The sequence below is a fragment of the Akebia trifoliata genome, chromosome 6, assembly GCF_017979445.1.
Source record: "Akebia trifoliata isolate Shusen 1 chromosome 6, ASM1797944v1, whole genome shotgun sequence".
NCBI lineage: Eukaryota > Viridiplantae > Streptophyta > Magnoliopsida > Ranunculales > Lardizabalaceae > Akebia > Akebia trifoliata.
The window spans coordinates 1,971,256-1,995,351 of record NC_141380.1 but is presented as its reverse complement, the minus strand read 5'-3'; the positions used below and the strand labels follow the sequence as shown (position 1 = coordinate 1,995,351).

The window sequence follows — 24,096 nt, the reverse complement described above, 5'->3', positions numbered from 1 at the left end:
TCAACTTAAGCATGACGCTTTCTAGAAATATTGTCGAGTTCAATTGGTATATATGCAAAAACTTTCAACCTTCTATTTTAAAACGGAGTAAATCAAAGGATGACAAGTCCTTTGATTTTACAATTAGTATTTGAAAAGTCCATAAAACTTTCTCCAATGATTCAGGTTCATACTTCATTGAAACTACCGTACATACATACATGTCATTGAAGTGTGACATGGGAGGGGCTTTTCATTTTAGCTATAAATGAAAAGTTGTTAGGTCCATTGTGTTGTAGTTGAGCTTGAAAAATATTTGCTTTTCAGAGTGATAGATTTGCAGTAGGACTATATTAAGGCTCCTCTAAAGTCAATAAAAGGCTTGCTAGCATATAGCAAGCCAGATTCCATTGATGCACACATTTTTTTGCATGTTTGTGGCTTGTATCAATGGCCCCCCACCCCTTTGTTTGTTTACATAGTTTCATGGGCATACCCACACCAATAAATCTTGTTTTTTTTTAATATCGTAAAGTTTGCCCACACCATTTTGAGATAGAGAGTAGTCCTTACAATCATACATAGGACTGCAACCTAGGCAGGTTGGTCGGAGCTCAACCTGGGCTCAACTCGATTGATGGGTGAGCCTGGGTTAGAATATTTCAACCCAGTTTTTATTTGAGTTGAGAGTACGAGCAACCTGACTTAACCTGAACCTAATGTTATTTACTAATATATAATTCTTTTTATATTAATTATAGATTTTTTATTTAACTTTTTTATTGCATCTTATTATGACTTGTGGATAATTAATTAATATTAATGTGAACTTTGGTTTAGAATAATTTCTCCAAATATTCTCTCAATAATGGATTTGAAGGTCGTATGCAATTTTATTTACTAATATTTTTGGTTTTGATGCATTTTTTAAAATAAAAAAATGCAAAATTTATTTGTTGACCAAAAGAAATTAGGGTTATTCAGCAAGTCCAACTTGACCAAATTGCCCAAAATTATCTGACTTAGGCTAACCTGAACTCAACCCAATTATAGAAAATCAAGCTCGGGTTGAGAGTTCTGCTACTTGGGTTGAGCTTGGATTTATCCTCCAATTCGCTCAGGTTGCAACCCTAGTAGTACTCGTACATTAATAAATCTTGGGGAAATGATAATTTGGGAGATCATGAACCATCACAAGAGATGAAAACTTTCTCAAACCAGTTTCCTAGTCTTTGCATCACCTCGTTTCCCCATAAGCTGTAACTCATCATTCCAAAGGAATCCATAACCTCTCAAAGTGCTCACCACTAGCTAAGAATGGGATTCCATCACAATGTTAAAGCAAGAATATGGAATTAATTTTATTCCTTCAAGTTGCGCGAGTTTCGATTTGACATTTGAATATATATCTCAGAATAAGTCAAAAAAAGATGCTAATAACATTCATCACGGTTTATTATGAGACCACAATGACGCTTTTTTACCAGGTTTGCCAACTGTTGATACGAGTGAAAAGCATCCATGGTTCTGTGCTCACCTCCACGTCAACGATATGGGATTCAATGTTAATGTTAATGTTACTCCAACACGACTCTTGGAAGATATCCATTTTGGTCTAAATAAATACCAAAAATTAATATTTGGTCCTTTTGATAATTTCAACAAAATACTAAACCATTTTCATAAAACATGATTCATATCGAAACTATCTTAATTCACCTCAAAACTTATCGCCTTCAATCTTCAAGATAAATGTTTTTGCTTTCATATTCAATCTCAAGATGCACATTTTGTCTTTTTTTTTTAATTTTTTAATTTTCTTCATAAGATTAGTTTTTAAAAACAATGTTAGCCAAACTATATTTTGAATTTTGGAAATCTGTTTTTAACAATCCATAACTAGAATCAAGAATCAATTTTACATTCAAATCAAACACACTGTAAATAACCAAGCCCATCTCTTGGCTCCTCGCAAGTCTTCTTTATTACAATGTCTTGAAGAACTGTTTTGATATGTAAGATATTTTAGTTCTAGTTTTGAATAAAATCTTTCTATATTTTCAATGAAAAAAGGAAAAAAATGTTTTGCCCCAGTAATTTTTTTTTATAAAAATAGAAAAAAATTTAAAAGCAGATTTTATTTTAGTCAGAAGGATTACCAAACGACCCCTAGTGTTGATTCACTTACAATACAAACTATTTTTAATCGTTTTGAAACTATAATCGGAATCGGAATCGGAATCGGAATCAGAGTCTGATTCCAATGGCCCATGCTTTCAAGGAATCATGTGGTGCGTGTGGGGGAGGCGTTGCACGTGCCACAAGATTATTCGAGTGATCTGAAAATGCCACGTGTTCTAAAAGTGACCCGTACATGGATCAACCGTTATTGGTGATTTTAACCGTTTTATTATGACGTTTAAATTAAAAGAATCTGCCTACGTGGCATTAGCCATGTCGACGACATCGTATCTATTTGCGAAGCAAGACGTGTATGCTAGGCGGCTCTGATCTACTCCGACTTTTATTATAATTGAGACTTAAATGCTACTCAAAGCTAAAGAAACTCCCTATTGGAGGACCACGAGAAGATGTTAGTTATTTTAGATAAAATCCATCTCTCCTCCTCCACTTTTTCTGAAATTTCTTTTTCAGCCTACATTGTATGGCAAATTAGGTTTTCAACGAACTCGAACTATCGCGACCCACAAATCGAATCCGATCCCTGAACCTCTGCAACTCATAAATTTTGTTGTTCAATTTGTGGTTGTGGATCGGGATTCGAGTTGAAGTCCTGTCGAAATTGTTGTTTTCTATTGTTTGATCTGCCAATTGAATCGAAATCTTGTTTTGGGTTGAGACGTTTCTGTGGAGGATGAAAAACGCGAGGACGAAGAAGAAGAAAACTAGGGTTCCTCGCCAAACCAAAGGAAATGTTAATGGAGATGTTGGTGGAAAGGAAGATAACGAGGAGCATAGAATCCTCAATTGTTTGGCTGAAACTTTCTCTTTGGCTTCTCTCGATGAAGTTACATCAGCTTATAGAGAGGCAGAAGGAGATGCAAATAAGTCTGCAGAGATTCTAGGATTCTTGATGGAGAACGTGAATGATCCCTCGACGAGTTCGAGTTCTTCGGAGAGGTTTTTCGATTCTAATGGAGACGATCCTTCAACAAGTTCGAGTTCCAGTTCTTCGGATAGGTTTTTCGAGTCTGATGTTCAGATGATGGGTCGTGCTAAGGGTTTTGGAGGAAATAAGCAAAAGAGGGTTGTTGCTTCAGCAGGAACGGTTTCCAATGTTTTGGGGAAGGATTATGTGAGGTCTACCCCATCTGATAGAGGTAAAAGATACAATTTTCCAAAGTGTAAGGGGCTTAGCAACGTACCTGCAAGCAACAAAGATGCTGAGAATTTTTTGTCGTCGATGCTTGGCGACGAGTGTGAGCTTAGCATGGATGTAGTCAGAGATGTATTCAGTAAGTTTCCTTTTCTTCTATGTCTTCCCCTCCCTACTTCACCTCAAGAGAGGTGAACAAGGGTCCTGAACCCAGGATGTAGGGAACTCTAATGTTTTAAACTTTTTATTTTTATTTTTTTGTTTGTTTTGTTTTCCTAACATCAAGAATTGTTTACATAATAAACAGTTGATGTGGACTATATTCAAACTTTGTTTTTATTTGATGTATTACGACTTAAGAGAGAATACGTTTAGCCGACCCCAAATTGTTTACATCATAAACAATTGATGCTGGGGTGTGCTTAGGGATTTGAAACCTCTATTGATTAAGTGGTCATTTGTTAATATCACGTCCATGACAAATTTCTATGCAAACAATGCCACCTTAGTTGGATGTGCAATCCCCAAAGCATTCTTATAGGAGAAGAATCATGAGCTGAACTACCCAAATGGATGTAGAAGGAATTTATTGATAACTTGCCCATAGTTAACTTCCCAGTTCTTTGGTCTTCCCTGAGAAGTGAGAATAAATCACATCAAATCTTTTTAATCTCCCCATGGCCCTCTCAATATCCAATAGTTGAGATTTATGCATATCTTGATAACACATATCTTGGAGATACTTATCCCGAGGATAAACCATTGGATTTTGTGTTTAGATGGTTAGGATCATGTGTTTTTCCTTGAGTCATTCTTCATGAGTCAAGAGATCCTGACCCTATATATATATAAGATAAGATGAATTTGAATTGTACCGTAGATAATCTGAATTTTTTTCGGCAGCTAACGTTGGCTGCCGAATGCGACCCTATATATATAATTTATTATTGACTAAGTAGGTTCTTCTATATATAAGATAAGATGAATTTGAATTGTACCGTAGATAATCTGATTTTTTTTTCTTTACAGGTCATTGTGGATATGATGTTGAAAAGGTATAAAAACATTCTTACTGGTTCCATGTCATTTGTCTACTAACCATGAACTGTAAGGATTTATTGCTTGGAAGCTGACTACTAATAAAAGGAACAAGTAAACCATAGTTACCCTTTTTGTGGTTGGTTCCATCGACAGTCATAATTCACTACATGCTCAAGGGAATTTTTTAAAAAAGAAGCAGCTCAAACCATTAATTATTTTCTTCCAATTGCGGGAATAGTTTGAGCCAGGGTTAACTGATTCGTTGAATAAAGATATGAGATTTGGCAGTCCCAAGTTGGACCACCTTTTGTAACTCGAGATCGGCTCAAGTTTGACATTAATTTGGTCTGACTTGGACCTAAATTGATATTGACTTGGTGCTTACTCGGATTTTGACTTGGCCTTGGGGATCACATGGGATTGTTCAAATAGGTTTAGTTGACTAGAGATTGGAGCCAGGCAATCTGGACCTGTAAGGCTGTAATCAATAGAATCTTTGGATCCATTGGCCATGATATTACTGACCATTTGCCAACATAAACTGACTGAGTAAATCACAAAGCTTGAGTTACTTACATTATAAAACTTAAAAATGAACCCACAAAATAGTGGTGGGGGGATAATTCCTTGCAATGGCTTATAGATTGCTCACAATAGTTTTTTGTACTTTGGCCCAAGATGGGCACTTAGTAGAACTCATTCAAGGCTTGAAAAAGGTCTTTATCGATGATCCTTTTGCCTGTATGCTGCTGCCTACTTAAAGAGTTGGCATTTTCTTAGTAAAGTTTATACTTTTTCAGGCCTTGGATGCATTACTTGATTTGTCAGCCTCATGCGGCCTGTTCAAGGATGGAGGAACTGGTAATTATATCGAAAATTGTAAGCAAGATTCAAGAAGATTAGTTGAATGCAATGACAGTATAGATGGTACTGTAGATAAATGCCAGGTAATGTCTTGATCCTTTATATTTGAATTTTATTTATTTTCTTTTGAATATTTTTGATCAGTGAGTGTTAAGATCGATGAAGTCGTTAAGATCAAGTGTTTCAAAAAGCAGAATTCTGTTGTAAACAAGATTCAAGAAGATCTATTACGTTCACTAGCCTCCAGGACTTCACTTTATGCCCTTGGACCAAGAGATTGATCATAGGGGGAGATTACTATGATTACAAGTTTACAACAATGGGGACATGGAGAGTAAATACAAACAATAAAATGAAGTCCTTGGAGGCTAGTGAATGCAATAAGCTTCACAAAGAATGCCCTCATCGGCTCATGATTGCACCAATCTCAATATTTTGATCATTAACTGAATAAGCTTTACAAAAAATGTTAAGTGAATGATCTGCTCCTTTTTGTACTTATTCTTGATGTTGAAAATATTTGCAACAGTTACCAGATAGGATGTCAGATTCAGCATTTTATTTATCTGAAGAACTTCAGCAAATCCTGCAGCAGTCTTCAGGTTATGATTGCAGGTAATTAATTCTGACCTTGGCAATGAAAAATTATTTGAAGTAAAGCACAGATGTGTTTAGTTCTGCCTATTCGAATAACCAGAAACAAGTTTTTTATTTTTATTTTTCTTGAATGGGGGGACATGATTTGTCCAGCCTACCCCAAATATTTGGGACAAGGCTTTGGTGGTGATGATTATGAAAATTCAGATGCCTCCACTTTAACCCATATTATTAACCAGTAATGAGCTTTTTTATTTTTATGGCCAGCTAAGCTATGTGGACCTTTGGATGCGATCTCATTCTAATTTGAGCTGATCGGGTTTTCTTCTAGGTTCCAGGGCCTTTTGTCATTAAAAAGAGAATAATTTATAACCCAAGACAATTTTTATCTTATTAGAGTGTATTCTTTAGTAGATATATCATATTTGATAGTCAAGACAGAATAAGCCTCAGAAATTCAGTAGAAAGTATGCATGATGTGTGTTGGTGTTCTTGCACCCATGTCAAAATTTTATTTGGAATCAGAGAATTCTAAATGGCCTTCATGAGATGAGTTCATTTACTGGTTTATGTGACCTTTTAGGCATCAGCCTTCCAGTTGTTTCCTGGAGCACATACACAAACTGGAACTGTTTATGTACAATTGGTCCAGAACAATTACCTATTTGTTACAATAAGTATTAATGTTTAGTTGAGTTTATTTATATGAAATGTTGGTCTATTCGCAGTATTAGTTTGGTTACATTGTGTATCTTACAGATAAATTGGGTGTAAATCTATTCTGTATTATTTTGGATTTTCTGTTGATCTGTTTCATGGATTCGATATATTTCATGTCAACTGTAACGCCTCATAAAAAGTCTTCTGGGCTTTTGTGCAGGTGAACACATACTTGTGTTCTTATTTTGATGATCATATTCTGTATTGTTTCAGGAATTATCTTGATGTTCTTGTTGGTTCTAAGAAACATTCTCCATCCTGGCCAGAAATTCCAGGACCAGGTCTACCACAAAAGATGTTGGAATCTTTGTTCAATTTCCCAAAAAGATCTGAAAATGAACCTAACAGTAAGAACTGGAAGAATGTAGTAAGGAAAATGGAGTCATTTGGACTAGGATCGGCTATCCGTCCTGCTAGTGCTAAAGAAGTTCAAAAGAATACTGACTATGGTATGTCATTTTACCCCATTAAGTTTTCTTAGAACTTGCATCTTCTGGTATCTAATTACAATATGAGTTCTACAAAGATTTCTCGACTTGATTCTCTAGCAGGAGTTCTGCAATTGAGCTCTTTAGTTTTTATAGGCGCTACGACCTTGAAAACTACTGGATGTTTATCTGATTTTCTTCAACTTATTTCGTACATATTCGAGATGTCTATGGAATGTAGTTTTCCTGGAAATTCTCACATTGGATATTGTGAAGAACCTTGTGACATCATCCCGTAATTCCTAAATGAGAATGACAAAGTGGCCTACTCTGAGTATTATAAAGCTTGAGTGATCCATCTCTGTTGTAGCTCCTCACTGTATTTTCTTCTCCCTCTACACTTTATCCTATTATCCTCCACAAAACAACAAACATAAATAGAAAAGAAAGCATCTTTACAGCTATTCTGGATTTCATATTTACTGAAAACATCATTATTATCATTTTGAAACAACTACTTAACAGTTATTTTCTCTTCTCTTATAAATCATAGTTGAAGGAGAAGAATATCATGTGTTTAGGAAGACTGCAATGGAGAACTGGGATACAATGAAATCCTACTATAAAAAAGTAAGGAAGTTTTCTTTTAACACTTTACGTTTGGTGGTGTATTTTTGCTGACTGAAAGAGGAAATTTAAATCCTTCTCCAGGCTGCAACAGCATATTCGAGGGGAGAGAGGGGGCATGCTGCTCATCTTTCAGAACAGGTACACAGCCTATGTAGAAAACATGAAACACACAGCTCACTGTCATCAATGTTGTGAGCCCATCACAATTTTTTTGTTGTCTAGAATTATTGCAGACCAGAAACCATACCAATTGGATGATCATAGAGCATCTTCCCAAGAGGATATAACTGAGATCTCCAAGTCTTTGTTGGAAAAACGACGCAATACAACTCATAAATTGTCCAATTGGTGTTCTGTTCCTCTGTTGCTCATAACAGAGCGGTTCATTTAGGTCTTAAAATGGGTCAGATTTTATCCGAAATCCGAGTGATCCGAATCCGAATTTAGCAGGTTTGGTTCCTTCAAGTATATCCAAATTAAAAAAATGGGTCAGATATGGGTTGATGTCCATTGACCCGAGTTGGACGTAGGTCGGATACGGATCCATCCCTATATCCGCCTAGATCTGAATGATATATTACTTTGTCAATTATATTTTATAATTTGCAGGGTATTTTTTCACAACCTGTTAGTGTTGGGCATAGTGGCTAAGGCCTCCCTCCATAAAGGAAGAGGTCTTGAGTTCAAGTCACACTTTAGTGATTTTTATTTAAATAACCTTGAATGGTTTGGAATTATCGGACCTGACTGACCTGAATTAATTAATTTGGTCGGGTCAGATCCAAATATGGGTTTGATAAAATAAAATGGTTCGGATATGGTTTTAGCTAGTAGGATCCAATTCGGATCGGATATGGATCCGAATAAAAAGTCCGATATGGATATACTCATATCCAGCCCGAACCCAACCCCTTTCAAGCATTCATGGCTCTGTGCAATGGAAGGAATTAAACATGTTTACAGCATAGGATAGTTTACTCTGGACAAGTTTGTGTCATGGGCATGTATCACTTTCTCTATAGGTAATTAACTGGATTGCTATGTTGCATTTGATTAGGGAAGAGTTCACAATAAAATCGCTCGAGAGGCCGATGAAAAAGCCAGCCAGGAGATATTTGAAGCTAGGTTGATCTCTTCAAAATTAATTAAAACTAATTAGGTTTCGTTTGTTTTTTTCTCCTCTCAATTTATTGGTATATTGTAAGATGTATGAATCAAGTTGAGTGACAAACCTGATTGTTTGTAGAAACAAGGGAATACAAAATATGGTGACGATTGATCTGCACGGGCAACATGTAAAACAAGCGATGAGGCTTTTGAAAGTACACCTCCTCCTATTTACAACGTACATACCTTGTAAGTTTCTAACATGATCCCATACCATCCCATTTTATTCCTTGGCATTAAAAAGCTAATATATTGTCTGTGTTGGGCTAAGTACTTTTTTCCCCCCATGCAGCTGTTCAATTTCTCAAGGTTATCACAGGATGTGGAAGCCATGGTGTTGGGAAGGGAAAACTGAAACATTCGGTATGCCCGGAATTGACCAATTGTATTTATTTTGCTCCTCTTATTGTGGGTTTTAGGAAAATCAAGGATCACAGTCCGAGATTATTGTTTTAGAATGTATGAAATTTTATTTAACATGGTAAACAGCCAGCCTTGGATTTATCTATTACTGCAAGTTTGACTTTCCACTTGTCACCGGCTTTCATATATGTTGCAGGTCATTGGCCTTGTAAAGAAGGCAGGCATCGAGTGGAGTGAAGAAAACCGAGGAACAGTGGTGCTCAAGCTAGATGGGCAAAGAGAGTTCACCTTTATGGATTCTGATGGCGAGTCTGATTAACTTGATCTCGGTGGATTACTGAACACATTATGCACATCTGCACCTGTCTTGGCTACTTCTGGGCCCCAAAGAGGAAAAAAAAGCCTGGACTGGTCCTAGGGTGGTGCTTCTTGATCTGTAATCCCCCCATGATCCTAATTTATGTTTTTTTTACTGCTGATTTTCTAACTCAATCTGACAGAATTACTCAAAAACTCTGATGTGGCATGTGCAAAAACCATATATTTTCCCCTTGGGATGTCCAGTTGTGTATCCCGAGGGAAAAATCTACGGTTCTTGCTCATGCCACGTTGAGTTTTTGAGTTATTCTGTCAGAGTTGAGTTAGAAAATCATTACACATTTTTTTTTTTTTAATGTTCTGTGACTCGATCAAATCTCCTTGTTTAGAAGTAGCTGGGGCAGGTCTGAATCCTAGCAGTCTGAATTATTGTTGTAACATTTTTTAGTTGTCAGTGTTAGGTCAAGCAGGATTGGTTGAACCCATGTCGTCCTAATTGTTCTATGGGTTTGAACCCATGTTTATGAAATGTAAGCATGTATATTAATGTTATGTGATTTATGAAATGTGTTTGCAGTAGTGAGATTTCAATAGATCACAATGCAGTGTTGAAGTAGGGTTGTCAATGTATTGGGGCCGGATTAGATCTTGGAACAATTTAATAAGGATTGGATTGGGTTCGGATCCATGTTACCCAATTTGTTGCTACTTGTCCGAACCGGTACGAAGTGAACTGATTTGTGGTACGGTTCCTACCGGGTTTGTAAAATCAAGCGAATCACGAACCCACCAGATTTTGCTTCAGTTCGGTGAACCAAAACATTTGATTCAGCAAACCAAAGCATAAGTTTGGCAAATCAAATAATCTTTTAATTTGGTCGGTAAATCAAACTAATTTATTATATTTTTTCATTGTTGATATTTAAAATTTGGATAATTTTATTAACGTATTTCTATTCAATTTGAAAATTTTTAACATTATAATTATACTTAAAACTTGTGTATTTGAATTATATATATATATGTACAAGCAAACCAAGCAGCGAACTGACCTAGGAAACCAAGAAACAAATTTTCTCCACCCACCCAATGAAACGGATTCACTCCAGAGTGGTAAACCATGAACCCGAATTCAAACTGAGTGAACCAGGTAACATAGGTTTGGATCATGGGCTTAGACCCATAGCTCAGTTGGTTGGACACATTGCAAAGCAACTTTGAGATTGTGGGTTCAAGTTCAACTTACCTATAAAAAACATTTGGATCTAATCCAAACAAAACTCACATGAAAAACATAATCCCAATAATTAGAGAAAACGGAATTGCTTTATTACTTTTCTCTCCATCTTTCCAAACACAGTTACAGTGGTATTTATTAAAAAAAAAAAAAAAATCTAGTTCTATTTTAATTGATGTACTTATCATAAATAGTAAAGTTTTAATTAATTCATAATACTTCTTAACTAGATTAAGAATCCTAAATACGTTAAAACTCTTTTCCACCACAAGTTCAAAATCATAATCGAATTAAAAATCCAACTTTGACTGTGATTTCAGAGGGATAAACGATGATTTCAACATGCTTTTGTAGGATAACCCTCTAAATCTTCTTTCTAACATCTTTGGAATTATCGAATTTCGAGTCTGTATGATAAAATTATGCCTAATTTACTATAGACTATCTATATAAATCCTCTTGGATCAAGATCATATCAAATTCAATATAACATATAACCCTCTCGAAAAGTCCTACTTGCAACAAGTAGAGTCAAGGGTCAATCAGGCCTTGGAAGCCACCCCAAGGAATACATTTCTTCCTGAGGAGCTTATCGAGGCTTGGCTTGCCACTAGGCAAAACCCCCTTGGGGTTTTGATATATAAATAAGCAAATTTTATATATTTAAACAAAATATATAATATCATTTACATACTTTCTAACAATTTATAAGATTGGTATGGAGTGTGGATTCTATCAGATTGATCCACAATTGATTCAAGACTCAGATGATCAGATCCATTGGTAGCCGTCGTTGTAAATTAGCTTCATCTCATCTAGCTTATGTGTTGGGAGTTGCTTGAAATAACCAAAATACCAATCTTAGTTAGAACTTGTATCTTGTTATGGATTTACTACTGTTAAGCTGTTGAATTTAGTCCCACATCCGGCACTCATTGCGTTGTCTCTCTCCTTATAAGCTCTTTGGTCTCTCTACATCAAATCTTATTATGGATCAAAGTGGGCCTCTCTCCTCTATGTCACCAGTTCATATCTTCATACACAGTGTCAAGGAAATGCTTCCACATCAGAAATTATTTTATATTTTTGCAGGCAAATCATTTTTCAGAAAAAATTGGTTTCCATAAAACTAATATGTTTACGATATATTTCTCTATTTTTTGAAAATTATTTCGGTCCTAACATTTTTTTCCTTGCGATTATCCTCAGCCTGAAAATTAGAAATCAACCAACTCTCCATCAGACATGTTCCCACGTTCAATCAAAGATGGGAAAAGTTTTCTATAATAATTCATTTTGGCTGAAATAGATTTTCCCAAAAGAGACTTTTTGGTCAGCAACGATGCACACGTTGAATTCATATTGGATCTTACAAATCTACCTCATTTGTGACTTTTAATCGTAACCTTCATTGGAAAGTTTGACATTTTAACGTGATTAGGTAGAAAATCCTTCAATCATCATGATTAAGCCAAAAACCTAACCAAATCATTCAGGGTTGTCAATTCTTTTAGATTAATTGAATTTTATTGATTTAGATTTCTATAAGTTTCGATTCTCAAATTAATAAAATCGAACCATAAAAAATCTTCTTGAACAGTCCCGATTCATGGTTTCTATTTAATTTTTATCAATTCTGATTCTCAATTAATTTAATTCTAAAAACTACAACATAAAAGAGATTTGGGATTTTCGATTCCATTTAAGTGGGTTCCCATTGACACCCCTAAATTCCTCGAACACATCTATGCTATGACAGCCAGGCGTTTCGTCTCCTCGAAAAGCTCTTATATTTCTTCTGAAGAGATGAAAAACACTTTCCTTACTAACCTAATAAGATTTCACATTAGCAATCCAACAACATAGCCTAGAGGATTTCATGAAAAATTCAATAAAAAATAAATAAATAAAATGTTTTTTAATTGGATGGCTACAAAACTCTCAAACTTTAACTTAAAATTAAACGGTGAAAAATAAGTTTTTCTTCGAAATTTGATTTTTCAAAGTTTATCGAATACTTTCCTCTACGTTCCTATGGAGCCAGATCTTGTTTTTAGATTATAAAAGGTGACTTCAATGACCCTTAGTAAGATTTGAAATCTTACCAAGTTAGTAAGGCTAGTCCAAATCTAAAGAGATTTCCCTTTGAGATTTGATATCTTATATGATGGTGTTATTGGAGGAGGACTTGGCCTTCAAATACACTAAAAAAAAATCTTCTCGCCAGCATTCGAGCAGAATTGCTTTTTATATCACTCGTCAAGAAACAAAAACAAAAAATAAAAATTCCAACCAACACCGCCATGGCGACTTGTTTATCTGTTTCTACAGCCCATAATTTCTCTGTTTTTGTCTGATTTGTCTCTCTCTCTCTCTCTCTAGAGAGAAAAACTATGACGAAGCGTGATTGTTCTTCTTTGGGTGCAGAATCAAGCATGGAAGACAAACACCAAAAGAATCTCCAACTTCAAAACCTAAACGAAAAAACCTACCTTCGCAAAGGAGATGCAAACGAAGACGAAGAGGTTGGAGAAGGAGATGTGGAGATATGGCAGACTTTGAGTAATAGTTTTCGTCAAGTTCAGAAGGTTTTGGATCAGAATCGAGTTTTGATCCAACAAGTTAATGAGAATCACCGATCAAAGCTACCCGATAATCTTGCCAAGAATGTTGCCCTAATTAAAGAGATTAACGGGAACATCTCTAGGGTTGTGTCGCTTTACTCTGAGCTTTCGACGGATTTCTCGAATGTCTTTGTTCAACTTCGTGGGATCAAGAACAGGGGGGAGAGTAGCGATTCCTGATTGGTCTTTCGAGTTTCGATCAATCAATCTCAGTAAATTCGATCCCTAAATTATGAATATTTTAATTGATTGAACTTATTAGTATTTATCAGTAATGATTTGGTACTTAATTGTGTCGGTCCTGTTGTCTAGATCGTATCGGTTCGTGTCAGAAATGAAGTAAGATTAGGTGTTTGTCGTTGTGGTGATGGTGGTGATGCTTATGTGATGTACTTATGTTTTGTTGTTGTGTTATAAGGATGATAACTGCTGGACTATCTTCTATCTTCGATTTCCCCGTGCGAACTTTATGAGGTATTTATGTTATGTTTTTTGCTCGATATTTCTGCTTTTTTGTGATTTATTGTTTGTGGGAATTTCTTGATTTTGAGATTCGATTCTGATGGTATAGTTTCGGAATTTGGATTGAGTTGCTGTTGATAGTTCCTGTGATCCTGAATAAAAAAACATAAACCCACAAGTACATATTTCTCAGTTACAATTTAGATTGAGTAGCTCAAATCAATCCTCTCTCTTCATGGGACCTTCAACATTGCCCTCTCTAGTGGGAGTTCTGTTGGGGTTTTCATGGTAGCTTCATTGAGACAATCATATAGATATACTTAAACAACCTTCTCATGCATCCAAGTCCAAACTCTCTGAAAATGTATAACAATGTGTTTCATGGTTTGCTTCCATGAATTGGGGCAACACCTTCTTTGATGACCACTATATACATGAACAGACTCCCCGTGTCTTCCTTGTTACAAAATTCTAGTTTGCAGTTTGAATTTTGGTTTGGGTTTTTTTTCTTTCTTTCTTTGGTCTTAGGCCTTCCACCAGATGTTATGTGGTGTTAATCAATCCTCTTCTATAGACATTCTGTCTTGGGGTATTATTGACATTTCTTTCAGAGGCTAATTTTAACAGATCATTCCTATTTTAGTGTCTGGGGGATATATTGAGTGGAATTCATGAATGGGTTAGTCGATATTTCTGATCTTGCTCTATCTGTGGACCCACATCCCTATTATAAACTTTTGGAGGACATTTTAGGTATCAGAGCAACTCTAGGGAGACTCGGAAAACTATCGAGTGTTGTGTTGGAATAAACCACATGTATGCTGTGTTAAATTAATAGAGTGGGTGCTGTCTTATATGATTGTACATCTTCTATACATTTAGGGGTTTACTGGCTCGACAGTGCATCCAGTAAACTAGGGGCGGAGATATCACGCACATGGACATGAGTTGCAGTACACATGTCGACACAGGGAAAGCCAATCAGCCGTTCTATTGCATCAGTTTAGTTAACTTGGTAACATTAGAACTTTAGTTCATCCAAGTAGATTGCATTGCATATACTGTCCGGATGATCTGCTGCTAGGTTTGATGATCATTAGCCCCGTGGATCCAATCCCTATTAGTGTACATGTGGCACAGCAACTAATCTATTTAAAATCAATGCATGTGCATGGACTGTGGACCACTTCTCCAACTCTTTGAAGTAGGGTTATTCCTTAGTTATGGTTTCTTGGAAAGAAGAGTGGGTATATTTTTTCACTTGGAAGGATTTATCAAAGAGTCGTGATAATATGACTCGCCAGGTGGCATACTCAAATGACTCCATGACATGACAAGGTCGGGTACCGTAGATCTGTATGCCTTGGGATACATGATTGCCCTTCCCCATTTAAAAAAAAGTGTATCTCAAGGCAACCGTGTATCCCAGTGCATGCATATCTACTGTTCCTGAACTTCTCCACGTCATGGAGTCATTTGAGTATGCCACCTGGCAAGTCATATTATCAGGACTCTTTACCAAATGCTTCAAAGCTCCAAAGATTATTACCTTTCATTAGTTCTGTATAATATTGAACTTGATCATATTGTGTCCGGGATAGGCCTTTTGTTAATGTGTTGTTCGAGTCATTTATTAAATTTCAACAATTAGAAGACTTTTTTTTATTACATGCAGGATGTTGTTGCTATTGTAAATTTGTAATTACATCTTGTATAATTGTTACATCTATCTCCCATTATTTTTCTTATTTATTTTTACTGTGTGATAAACCTTGGTTTTATTGTTCATATTGAAGGCCCAGCCTTCGACTACAATTATTGGTGGGATCTGCTGCAAAATTACAAGTTCTGGAAAAAAGTTCGGTATCATATGGTTAGACTTTCATTTTTTGTATTCTTTTGGTTGAGCCTTCGTCCTACTTGGGAAGGACCAGGGTTGCCAGATTCTCACAATGTAACAACCCCTCCCCCCCACCCACACACACAAAAAAAAGAAAAGCTCATTCATCCTCTCCTCTATATTGAGAATAGGGTGTCAATGGTTCGGTTCCTAAGATTTTTAGAACCGGAAGCAGCATTTTTAATTTTTATTTTTGATTCAGGTTTTAAAATTAGTGGAATTGGAACCATCAAAAACAGCGGGCACTCATTGATTCTGGTTCTTAAAAAACGATTAAGACAAAAAAAGAATCTCTAAGTAATAATAATATTCCATTTTGTTTATATGAAAATGTTTTTTTTTTTTTTCGTTATACAAAAAACCTCATTTACAAATTATAATTGCAAAAATATTCATTTTAAAAATACAATACATCGTCTATAAAAGCATTAATAGCAAAATTTTCTAACAAATATATGTCAATTTTTTATTTTTTTTTCAAAATATAAAATCCATCCTTTTGTAATATTAACAAACTTATAGGAAATATAAACATTTTAAATTAGAACTCATAATTTAATGAAAACATGAAAGTATTAATATCATATCTTCAAAAAGTATGAAAATCTTCAACCATTTATAATATGAAAAATATGGTTAAACAAATTGGTTCTAAGTACCCATTGAGTAGAATCTATCGGTCCCAGTTCTTATTCGGTTCAATTCCTTTTAGTCCCAGTTCTAATTGGATGTTGAAAATAAGGATCCAACACCAGGTATTTTGGTTCGGTTGGGTTAAATGGGTATCCATTGACACCCCTAATTTTGCACGATTTAAACTAACAATAATAATAATTTCATTTATAATTTCCTTATTTCAGTCGTACTGGTACCAAATTTGAACCAATGAGGATGGCAGCAGTGAAATCCGAGAGGAAGTGAAAGGGTCAGCGAAAGCAAAGCCAAACTGAGGAAGCCGTTTTTTTTTCCCTTTAATATTTTTCATTTAATTAAAGAAAATTGATCAGTTTATATGTAATGGAATATGGTAACATATACCTACTCTGTTCACATCGACGTGTTTGGTATTTTAGCTTTAACAATGTGATGGCGAAAATCAAGGAACACCGAGCAGCCAAGAGTGAGACATGTCCTTCCTATGAAGCTAAATAATGATTTTAATGGTTGTCGCTCAAATTGTGCATTTTATTTTTTTAAAATCTATGATTTTTCAACAAATACAGATTAATTGACAATTTCTTTTGATATATGACTTAAAAGTTTTGGATTGAGCTGATTTTTTGTGAGTATGATCTTTATGGTAAAGAGATTATCCTCACAAAAAATCAGTTCAATCCATAACTTCGAAGTTGTATAGGACAAATTTTGACTCTCTAACGTTGGTTGTTGAATGCCACCTTATATATTTATCTAAATTTATTGGATATTTTCCGGACTTCTTCACTATTCTATGATGTCTAAGATGGTCCAATTTGTCCTTTAAACTCAACTAGGTCATGCACCTACTAGTTGCACAACAGACTCCCATAGTAAGAAAGTTTGGATTTAGTAATTATTGGGTTCAATTTGGTTTATTCAGCTAAATTTGGGGAACTTCCATTAAAAAAAAAAAAAGAACAGAAAAAAAGAAAATGCAAAATATTTTTTTAAAGTTTCTTTCCAAAATCTATGATCTTTGACCACTCTCTAAATCTTATCTTCTTCTTGATGTTTGAATGTTGAAAAAACTAAAATTTTGGAAGTGAAGGTAAACAATATTACCATCTTCCACGATTAAATGAGAAATCAAAGATTGCTAACCCCTAAGTTGGAGAATTTTATAATTTATTTGAAAAATTCGGATTATTTTGTGGCCATGCTCTGTCCTAGGTATGACTTTCTCTACAAAGGTCCTTCTTTGCTACTCTTTAATTAACGATTGACTATAAGTAGTGATGAGTATAATATGATATCAACTCAATTCTAACCACACGATCTTTGTACAAAGACATCAAAATAATATATGACGTCATGATTTTTAAATCCTACGGTCTTCATATAAGTTAAATTATATCAAATTTGCGGCAAGAAACATACAAGGCGGACAAGGCTAACTAACGGTCTCTCAACTAACTACCTAGAAGTCCAACCCAAGAAGAAGAAAGAAAGACTGCTTGGTGAAGAAAGCTCACAGCTTCTTTATTAGATTCCACCAAAGATAAGGTGAGTTTGGGCTTACCATTTAGGGTTATATTAATGTTTTATTTGTTCATCCTCCACTCTCTCTTGATCTTTCGATCTTGGTTTTTTGTAGAATGGATGGACCAGATCATAGTTCACCCATCACCTTTCCTTCTCCTCCAATCAATGGTGGTTCTTTGGGTTCTTCTTCGTCATCTTTGCATGTTCAAGAGGAGGAAGAGAATCACCAACAAGAGCAGCAGCAAGAATCTACGAGCATTTCTTATCTACCGAACATCTCGATCCCAATTGTGGCATCGTTTGACATGAGGGGCGATGGTTGGTCATGTGTTATCTTGCTCATCCCGTTATGTTTCTCCGGTTTGTCGCTTTTTCTAGCTTTGATTTGTTGCATTTCGAGAATTTTAATTGCGATTTTAGTTTGGTTTAATTAGTTGTGAAATTTTTTTCATGCTTCTCACCAGCAGTATCTACAACTCTGATCTTGGGCATTTACGGATCTATAAATTTACAAGTGGGGCCGAATTGCTCTCGCCTTTTACAAGTTGGTTCCTTCTTTGTAAATGAAATTAAGGTTTGTCGTGCCACTCCTCATGCGTTTACATTTGATTTTACTAGTCTTGTACTATCTTGTTGTGTTTGATATGACTGATATCAGGTGCAAGAGTTGACTGGGCCGAAACATGGGTTGATGCTATACGGCTTTTACAGCCCTCCATCACTTGATGTAGAGACTACTTGGTCTGAAACTCACAATGTATCTTTACCTGCCTATTCCCATAAGGTAAAAACTTGTTCCCTTTCCTATTACCTGACTTAGCAGCAATACACTTAAAAGGTAACTTTTGTGCTTTTGAAAGTTAAAAAGCTTGTTTGAATTAATTTTATTTTTTATTTTTAAAAAAAGTTAAAAAGAAAAAAAATCAAACTTTTTAAAAAGTAGAAGGAAATTACTTTCTCCTTAGTAAAAGCTACTTTCTTCTACAATGACATTTTAAATAATGATTTTCTAACTCTCCTGATGTGGCATGTGCATAGAACCATAAGTTTTTCCTCAGGATACACAATTGCACATCCCCATAAATATGTGCAGTTGTGTTCCCGAGGAAAAATCTATGGTTCTATGCACATGCCGTGTTAGGAGAGTTTGGGGGGAGTTTGTTAGAGGGGGGGTTAGAAAATCAAGACTCTTAAATTTTGTTTACTTTCTACTTTGTGTCAAAACAGGGCATTAGTTATCTTTGTTCCTTTTTTGTTGCTTCAACCACTTTTTGTTTTTCCAAACCACAATTTCGCATTACGTTCAACTTGAATTTGAAGTGCTCTGGTTATTGAGGTTGAGTTGGTTTCTTTATCTGTTACAGGAGTGGATATATTTTTTGAACAAAGGGTCTGAAGTGAATATTACATATAATGTGAAATCCCCGAGCTCCACCCCATTATCCCTTGTGGTCGCCAAAGGTACATTAAAAAAAATTTAAGCAGAAGTTCTTCTTCTTCAGCTTATTATTATTATGACTTGCAGTTCTTACATTAATAAAAAACTCGGTCACTTGGTTTGGTCTCAACAGATATTACAGTAGATTAATATTTATGTTCCATATTTGCAATAGTGTATTTGGCAAATTTATTGCAATTTTTTTTTCCCATTTTTCATCTATGAGTAAAACGCTATAGTATGTTAGACAGTAAACTTAATTTTCAATAAAACTGTATGTGTCTTCTCTCAGTTTTAGTGCAAAATATGCAGGTAAAGAAAGCCTTATTGAATGGCTTGAGAATCCATCATATCCCAATATTACGTTATCATGGAATATCATTCAAGGTAAGGATTGAAATATATAGTTTTTGTTTGGCAGGTAAGTTGGATTTGAACTCACGACCTCCAAGTTGCATTTCTATCAACCAAAAATCTAGTAATTTGAGGATCCAATCCCAACTAGGTAATTATGTTATTTTGTTCATTCTAAGGCTGTAATGAAGGCGTCACATATTTTTGCAGGAAGTGGTATGATCCAACAGAAAATTTTCCAATCTTCTTCTGATTACTATGTTGCCGTGGGAAACTCGAATCCCCAAGAAGTGGAGGTACTTGTGAAAATACATTCACTTGTGTTATTTTGATGGTATTTGTTTGTGTTCTTTTGGGTCAGCTACTTGAGAATTTAATTTCAAAAAAAAAAGAAAAAAGAAGGAGAGACCCATGGATTGCTAGTTTTTCAATATTGACTTATAATGATTGTTATTAGATTTCTATAATATGTCAGAAAAATTATCTGTTACATTATCACAAAATCCCTCATGTATTTAATAACTATCTACTACACTAAATGAAAAAAAAAACACAAAAAACCCCCCCATATTTTGTACTAAGTATGGCCAATTTCACGTGTGCTGCTTAATTTAGAACTTCAGGGATATTATGATCATTCTATCGATAAAGCTACGGAGGATCACCTAAACTTAATAAAATTGATGAAAACTGCGAAGGAATATCTCTATGATCACTATCTTTAACATAAATGCGAAATTCACAGGCTGGTATAATGCACATTTGGTCGGGTGATATGGTCATCCCTACAAACTGCCCTAAAGTTTCAATAAACAGACATATTAATAAATTTTTCCATTAAGTTGAAGTCATAGTTCGATCCTTGAAGCGAGACAGTAGTATTCTCTGCATAAGAGTTAATCAGGCTGTGCTTTTCTTTCTTTTACTCTCCTTTTTTGCTCCGACGTTACAAACTTATCAAGTCGCCACCTTGGATTCTGCTTTTCTGTCTGTTAGAGTACATGTGATCAATATATGAATATAGACATATATACCTTAGGTAGGAAAGTTTGAATGGTGAAGACCAGAAAAAAACTTGATTTAGTGAAGCTTAGAGATAAATTTCTTTTGTATTTAATTTTGAAAGCGTGTGTCTGTACATGTCCCTCTATTTGAAATGTTCCTCTAATGGGAGTAACTTTTGGATGTGCTGATAGCTCACTAATCTCTTGATCCTAATAATCAAACTATCTCGTGTACTATTGCGTGTAATCTTTGCGACGATTCAAAATTAATCACATAAGACTCTCAGCAAACCTTTTTGTTTTATTTATAATCTTCTGAAGTCGAATTTGTATCCTTTTCTCATCATCTCCGTAACTTCTACTTTGTTATGCTTACATTTTTAATGATGCTCTCATGCTGAACTCTTTTAAGTCAAACAACAGGTGCAGTTGAAGCTCAGCATACATGCTCTCTTGTATAATACAACAAAGGCATATTACAAGTGCTCCTTGTCTCATGGTCTCTGTGGTTTGAAACTTTTTTTTCTCGGAGCAAATGTTGCTGTTCTAACCTCTCCCTTTTCTAAACAGGTAAATCTCTCACCTCTTATTTTGCAAGGAACCATTCTTAAAACCCTTCATAACTTATGTTTCCCAAGTACTCATTATCTTGACAAGTGAGCTGAAAGTTTCCTGTTTTCTAAACTAATGGTTAACCTCTCTAAAAATATATGCATGAGTTCCTTGTTGCTGAATAACATTAGGATCATTTGATTGGGTTGATTTTTGGCCAGTGAAGTCCTCCCCAAAAATACCCATCTAATAGTGGGTGTTCCAACCTTGTGTGTGCTTGATTGGCGAGCACTGTCATATGATGAACAGTAGTTTTCCAACGGTATTTTTGTAAATTTACTAATATTATGTAAAACTCTAGTTATGTTTTCTTGGGGTATATATTTCTCTTTTTTGGTAAAAGGGTTTAATCTGTAACTGTGAGTTTTCTCTTCATAGTGGAGTCGGTGTGATCTATGGATGTACCTCAATCTTGAGGGAACCACGCAAAATATATGTTTTTGTGTGTGATTGGTTATTGTTTTTCTTTTGTAACATATAATTCATATTATAATATGTTGCTCATAAAGACTACATCATCGATACATACAAACTTGTTTCGGCTCCTTCAGGGTACACCAAGAGATGATTGGTATGTCAAACTGTCGTTTGATCCGAGGTGGATCACTTATTGCATTGGTTCAGGTACTTTCTTTCCTCATTTCCATTCCATGATCAAACATATCTCTTTTTTCATATCTTACTTCCACATGTGTAGTTACAGTGACCATACTTGTTGTCTTGGCTTTCAACATTTGCACGAACCTCCGATCTCAATCAGGGGAGGGAGGATCTGAGAGAGCCCCCTTACTAGCACCAAAAGACGATGATCTCTCAAGTTGGGGTTCCTCATACGATTCTGTCTCACACGATGAGGAGGATCTCGATGATCGGCTTGCCTTGGGTTCCCTGGAAACCAAGCCGTTAAAGGATGGAGAAAACAACAATACCCGCCCGCGTCTATGTGTAATTTGTTTTGATGCTTCAAGGGATTGCTTTTTCCTTCCATGTGGACATTGTGCCGCGTGTTTTACATGTGGAGTGAGGTTAGTAGAATACAACATTACTCATTTCTATACCTTACTACTATTTCTATTCCTATAGAAACTAGAAAGGAAACGAATTAGGATCAATGATCGGTCATACAAATCAAATTATCAATTATGCAGGATTGTGGAGGAGGCTGGTACTTGTCCTATCTGTCGTCGGAAAATGAAGAAAGTTAGAAAGATATTCACAGTTTGAGCAGTTTTACGAAGTTCTGTTACTTGAGGCACTCTTGGGTAAAGTAACTCTTACTATAGGTTGGTCCATGAACAAAAAACCAATCATTAGATTATCGATGCATTTGTCGTATTTGCAATCTAAAGGTGATAATAATTACAACAGCAATTGATGATGCACTTGCACCACACCTGTGTTTTTTGTGGTGATGAATCAACAAATTGAAGGAAGTGTGAAGTGAGTCAATCATGACCCTCTTCGAAATTAAAATGGTTTTTGAAGTCAAATATTTTTTCACTGTGATTGGATTTGTAAGGGATTTACATGTATTTATTAAGTGTAAATATATTGAGTAGTTTGTTAGATTTAGACTCCATCAATTTAAACGCTTCTTTTGCTCTAACCTTCTCTTAAACAAAATCATATTTAAATGAGTTGTGCTCAAGTGACCTCAAGATTGGACCTCACATTGCACACCCTGACGTGAAAGTGTATGGGAACCATAGATGCTTTCTTCAGCGTTATTCTACCTAAACTCAACATTACTTTGGATGTTGTGTGTTTTCTAGAGTGCAAGTGAATGTAACAGAAGTGTGAGGGACTGATACTACTGGACTCGGGCGGAGCTAGTAAGGACAAATGATGCAGTGGGGGCACTTGCCCCACAGAATTTGAGATACTCCTTATTTTCAACTAATTACATGCCTTATTTGCCCCCGCGCCCCCTGACTAGGCTTCCTCATAGACTAATTGAAAATGACTTAAATATAAAATCTCTGAATTTCTTTCCAAAGCTATCCATCTTCAAACTCTTAATTGTACCATTAACTATAGTTTGCCCTCACTAAAAAAAAAAAAAAAAATCTTGGCTCCACCCTTGGCTCTAGTAGACCTTAAGAGAAGTGTCTATCTTCCTTGGAGGTGCTCTTTGATGGTATACGATGTATAGTCTCTCGTCAACCCATAGTAAGTTCATAATTAATTCAAAAATTGAAGGACATTAAAAAAAATAGAGATTCTATTGCAACACCAACTTTTGCTAATGCCTTCTTAATTCACATGTAAATCACCAAAGAATTAGCACATATCTTGGGGTGGTGTTTGCAAAAGTTGATGTAGCAATATAATCTCTTTTAAAAACCATCCAATTTAAAGATTAAAAAAAATTGTGACTTTTTTTTTTTCTTTTTAGATCCGAATAGATCATAAATTATTCCTTAACCCAAATAAATGAGTGATAGTTTGCTGACAACCTAACACCATTTTGACATGTGGTGTTGATGACATTAACAATAAGAGATAACTTTTCTCTCTCCTGCACACAGGGGATAAAAAAAATGAAATTTCTTGATTAAGTCACCTTGTGACGTTCAAAAACATGATCCAATACCAGTGTAATACCAGTGTTGTAGAGGATGAAATTCTAAGAATTTTCAAAAAAAAAAAGTTATTTTCGCCATTGAAATTTTCTTTTAAACTTAGGTGCTCAATTCATCGTCAACACCTTTGATCAAGTTCAAAAAACTTTGTTTTTTCATTTTTTCATTTTTCTTATCATGAATTTTTTCATAAAATTTAGAATGTTGTGCTGTTAGATTTGCCAATATGATAATCCGTGGATCCCACTATACTTTTTA

General features: G+C 35.3%; 3 protein-coding genes across 7 annotated transcripts; all 3 read left to right on the top strand.

The window, feature by feature from the left end:
• Positions 1-2,539: 2,539 nt before the first annotated feature.
• Positions 2,540-10,010, top strand: LOC147399513 (smr (Small MutS Related) domain-containing protein). Its single transcript, XM_086444898.1, has 11 exons — positions 2,540-3,455; positions 4,346-4,371; positions 5,158-5,304; positions 5,751-5,836; positions 6,752-6,987; positions 7,520-7,596; positions 7,678-7,734; positions 8,654-8,721; positions 8,843-8,952; positions 9,056-9,126; positions 9,323-10,010. The coding sequence occupies exons 1-11, from the start codon at positions 2,855-2,857 to the stop codon at positions 9,443-9,445; spliced, it is 1,602 nt and encodes a 533-aa protein (XP_086301024.1). The 5' UTR covers positions 2,540-2,854; the 3' UTR covers positions 9,446-10,010.
• Positions 10,011-12,859: 2,849 nt separating this feature from the next.
• LOC147399512 (protein EARLY FLOWERING 4-like) lies at positions 12,860-13,805 on the top strand. The gene is made up of 2 exons (XM_086444897.1): positions 12,860-13,517; positions 13,724-13,805. Exon 1 carries the CDS (start codon positions 13,075-13,077, stop codon positions 13,483-13,485), a length of 411 nt encoding a protein of 136 aa, XP_086301023.1. The 5' UTR covers positions 12,860-13,074; the 3' UTR covers positions 13,486-13,517; positions 13,724-13,805.
• A 3,507-nt stretch (positions 13,806-17,312) lies between these two features.
• On the top strand, positions 17,313-22,862 carry APD2 (RING/U-box superfamily protein). Of its 5 annotated transcripts, none has more exons than XM_086444894.1 (11): positions 17,313-17,869; positions 17,961-18,208; positions 18,313-18,422; positions 18,507-18,632; positions 19,213-19,309; positions 19,599-19,673; positions 19,851-19,936; positions 21,068-21,214; positions 21,808-21,880; positions 22,017-22,281; positions 22,405-22,862. In XM_086444894.1, exons 2-11 carry the CDS (start codon positions 17,962-17,964, stop codon positions 22,478-22,480), a joined length of 1,302 nt encoding a protein of 433 aa, XP_086301020.1. In that variant the 5' UTR covers positions 17,313-17,869; position 17,961; the 3' UTR covers positions 22,481-22,862. The 5 variants fall into 5 exon arrangements, with proteins under 5 accessions (XP_086301020.1, XP_086301021.1, XP_086301019.1 ...); XM_086444893.1 differs by having other exon boundaries at positions 17,316-17,869; positions 21,960-22,281; XM_086444891.1 differs by having other exon boundaries at positions 17,326-17,869; positions 21,954-22,281.
• Positions 22,863-24,096: the final 1,234 nt, after the last annotated feature.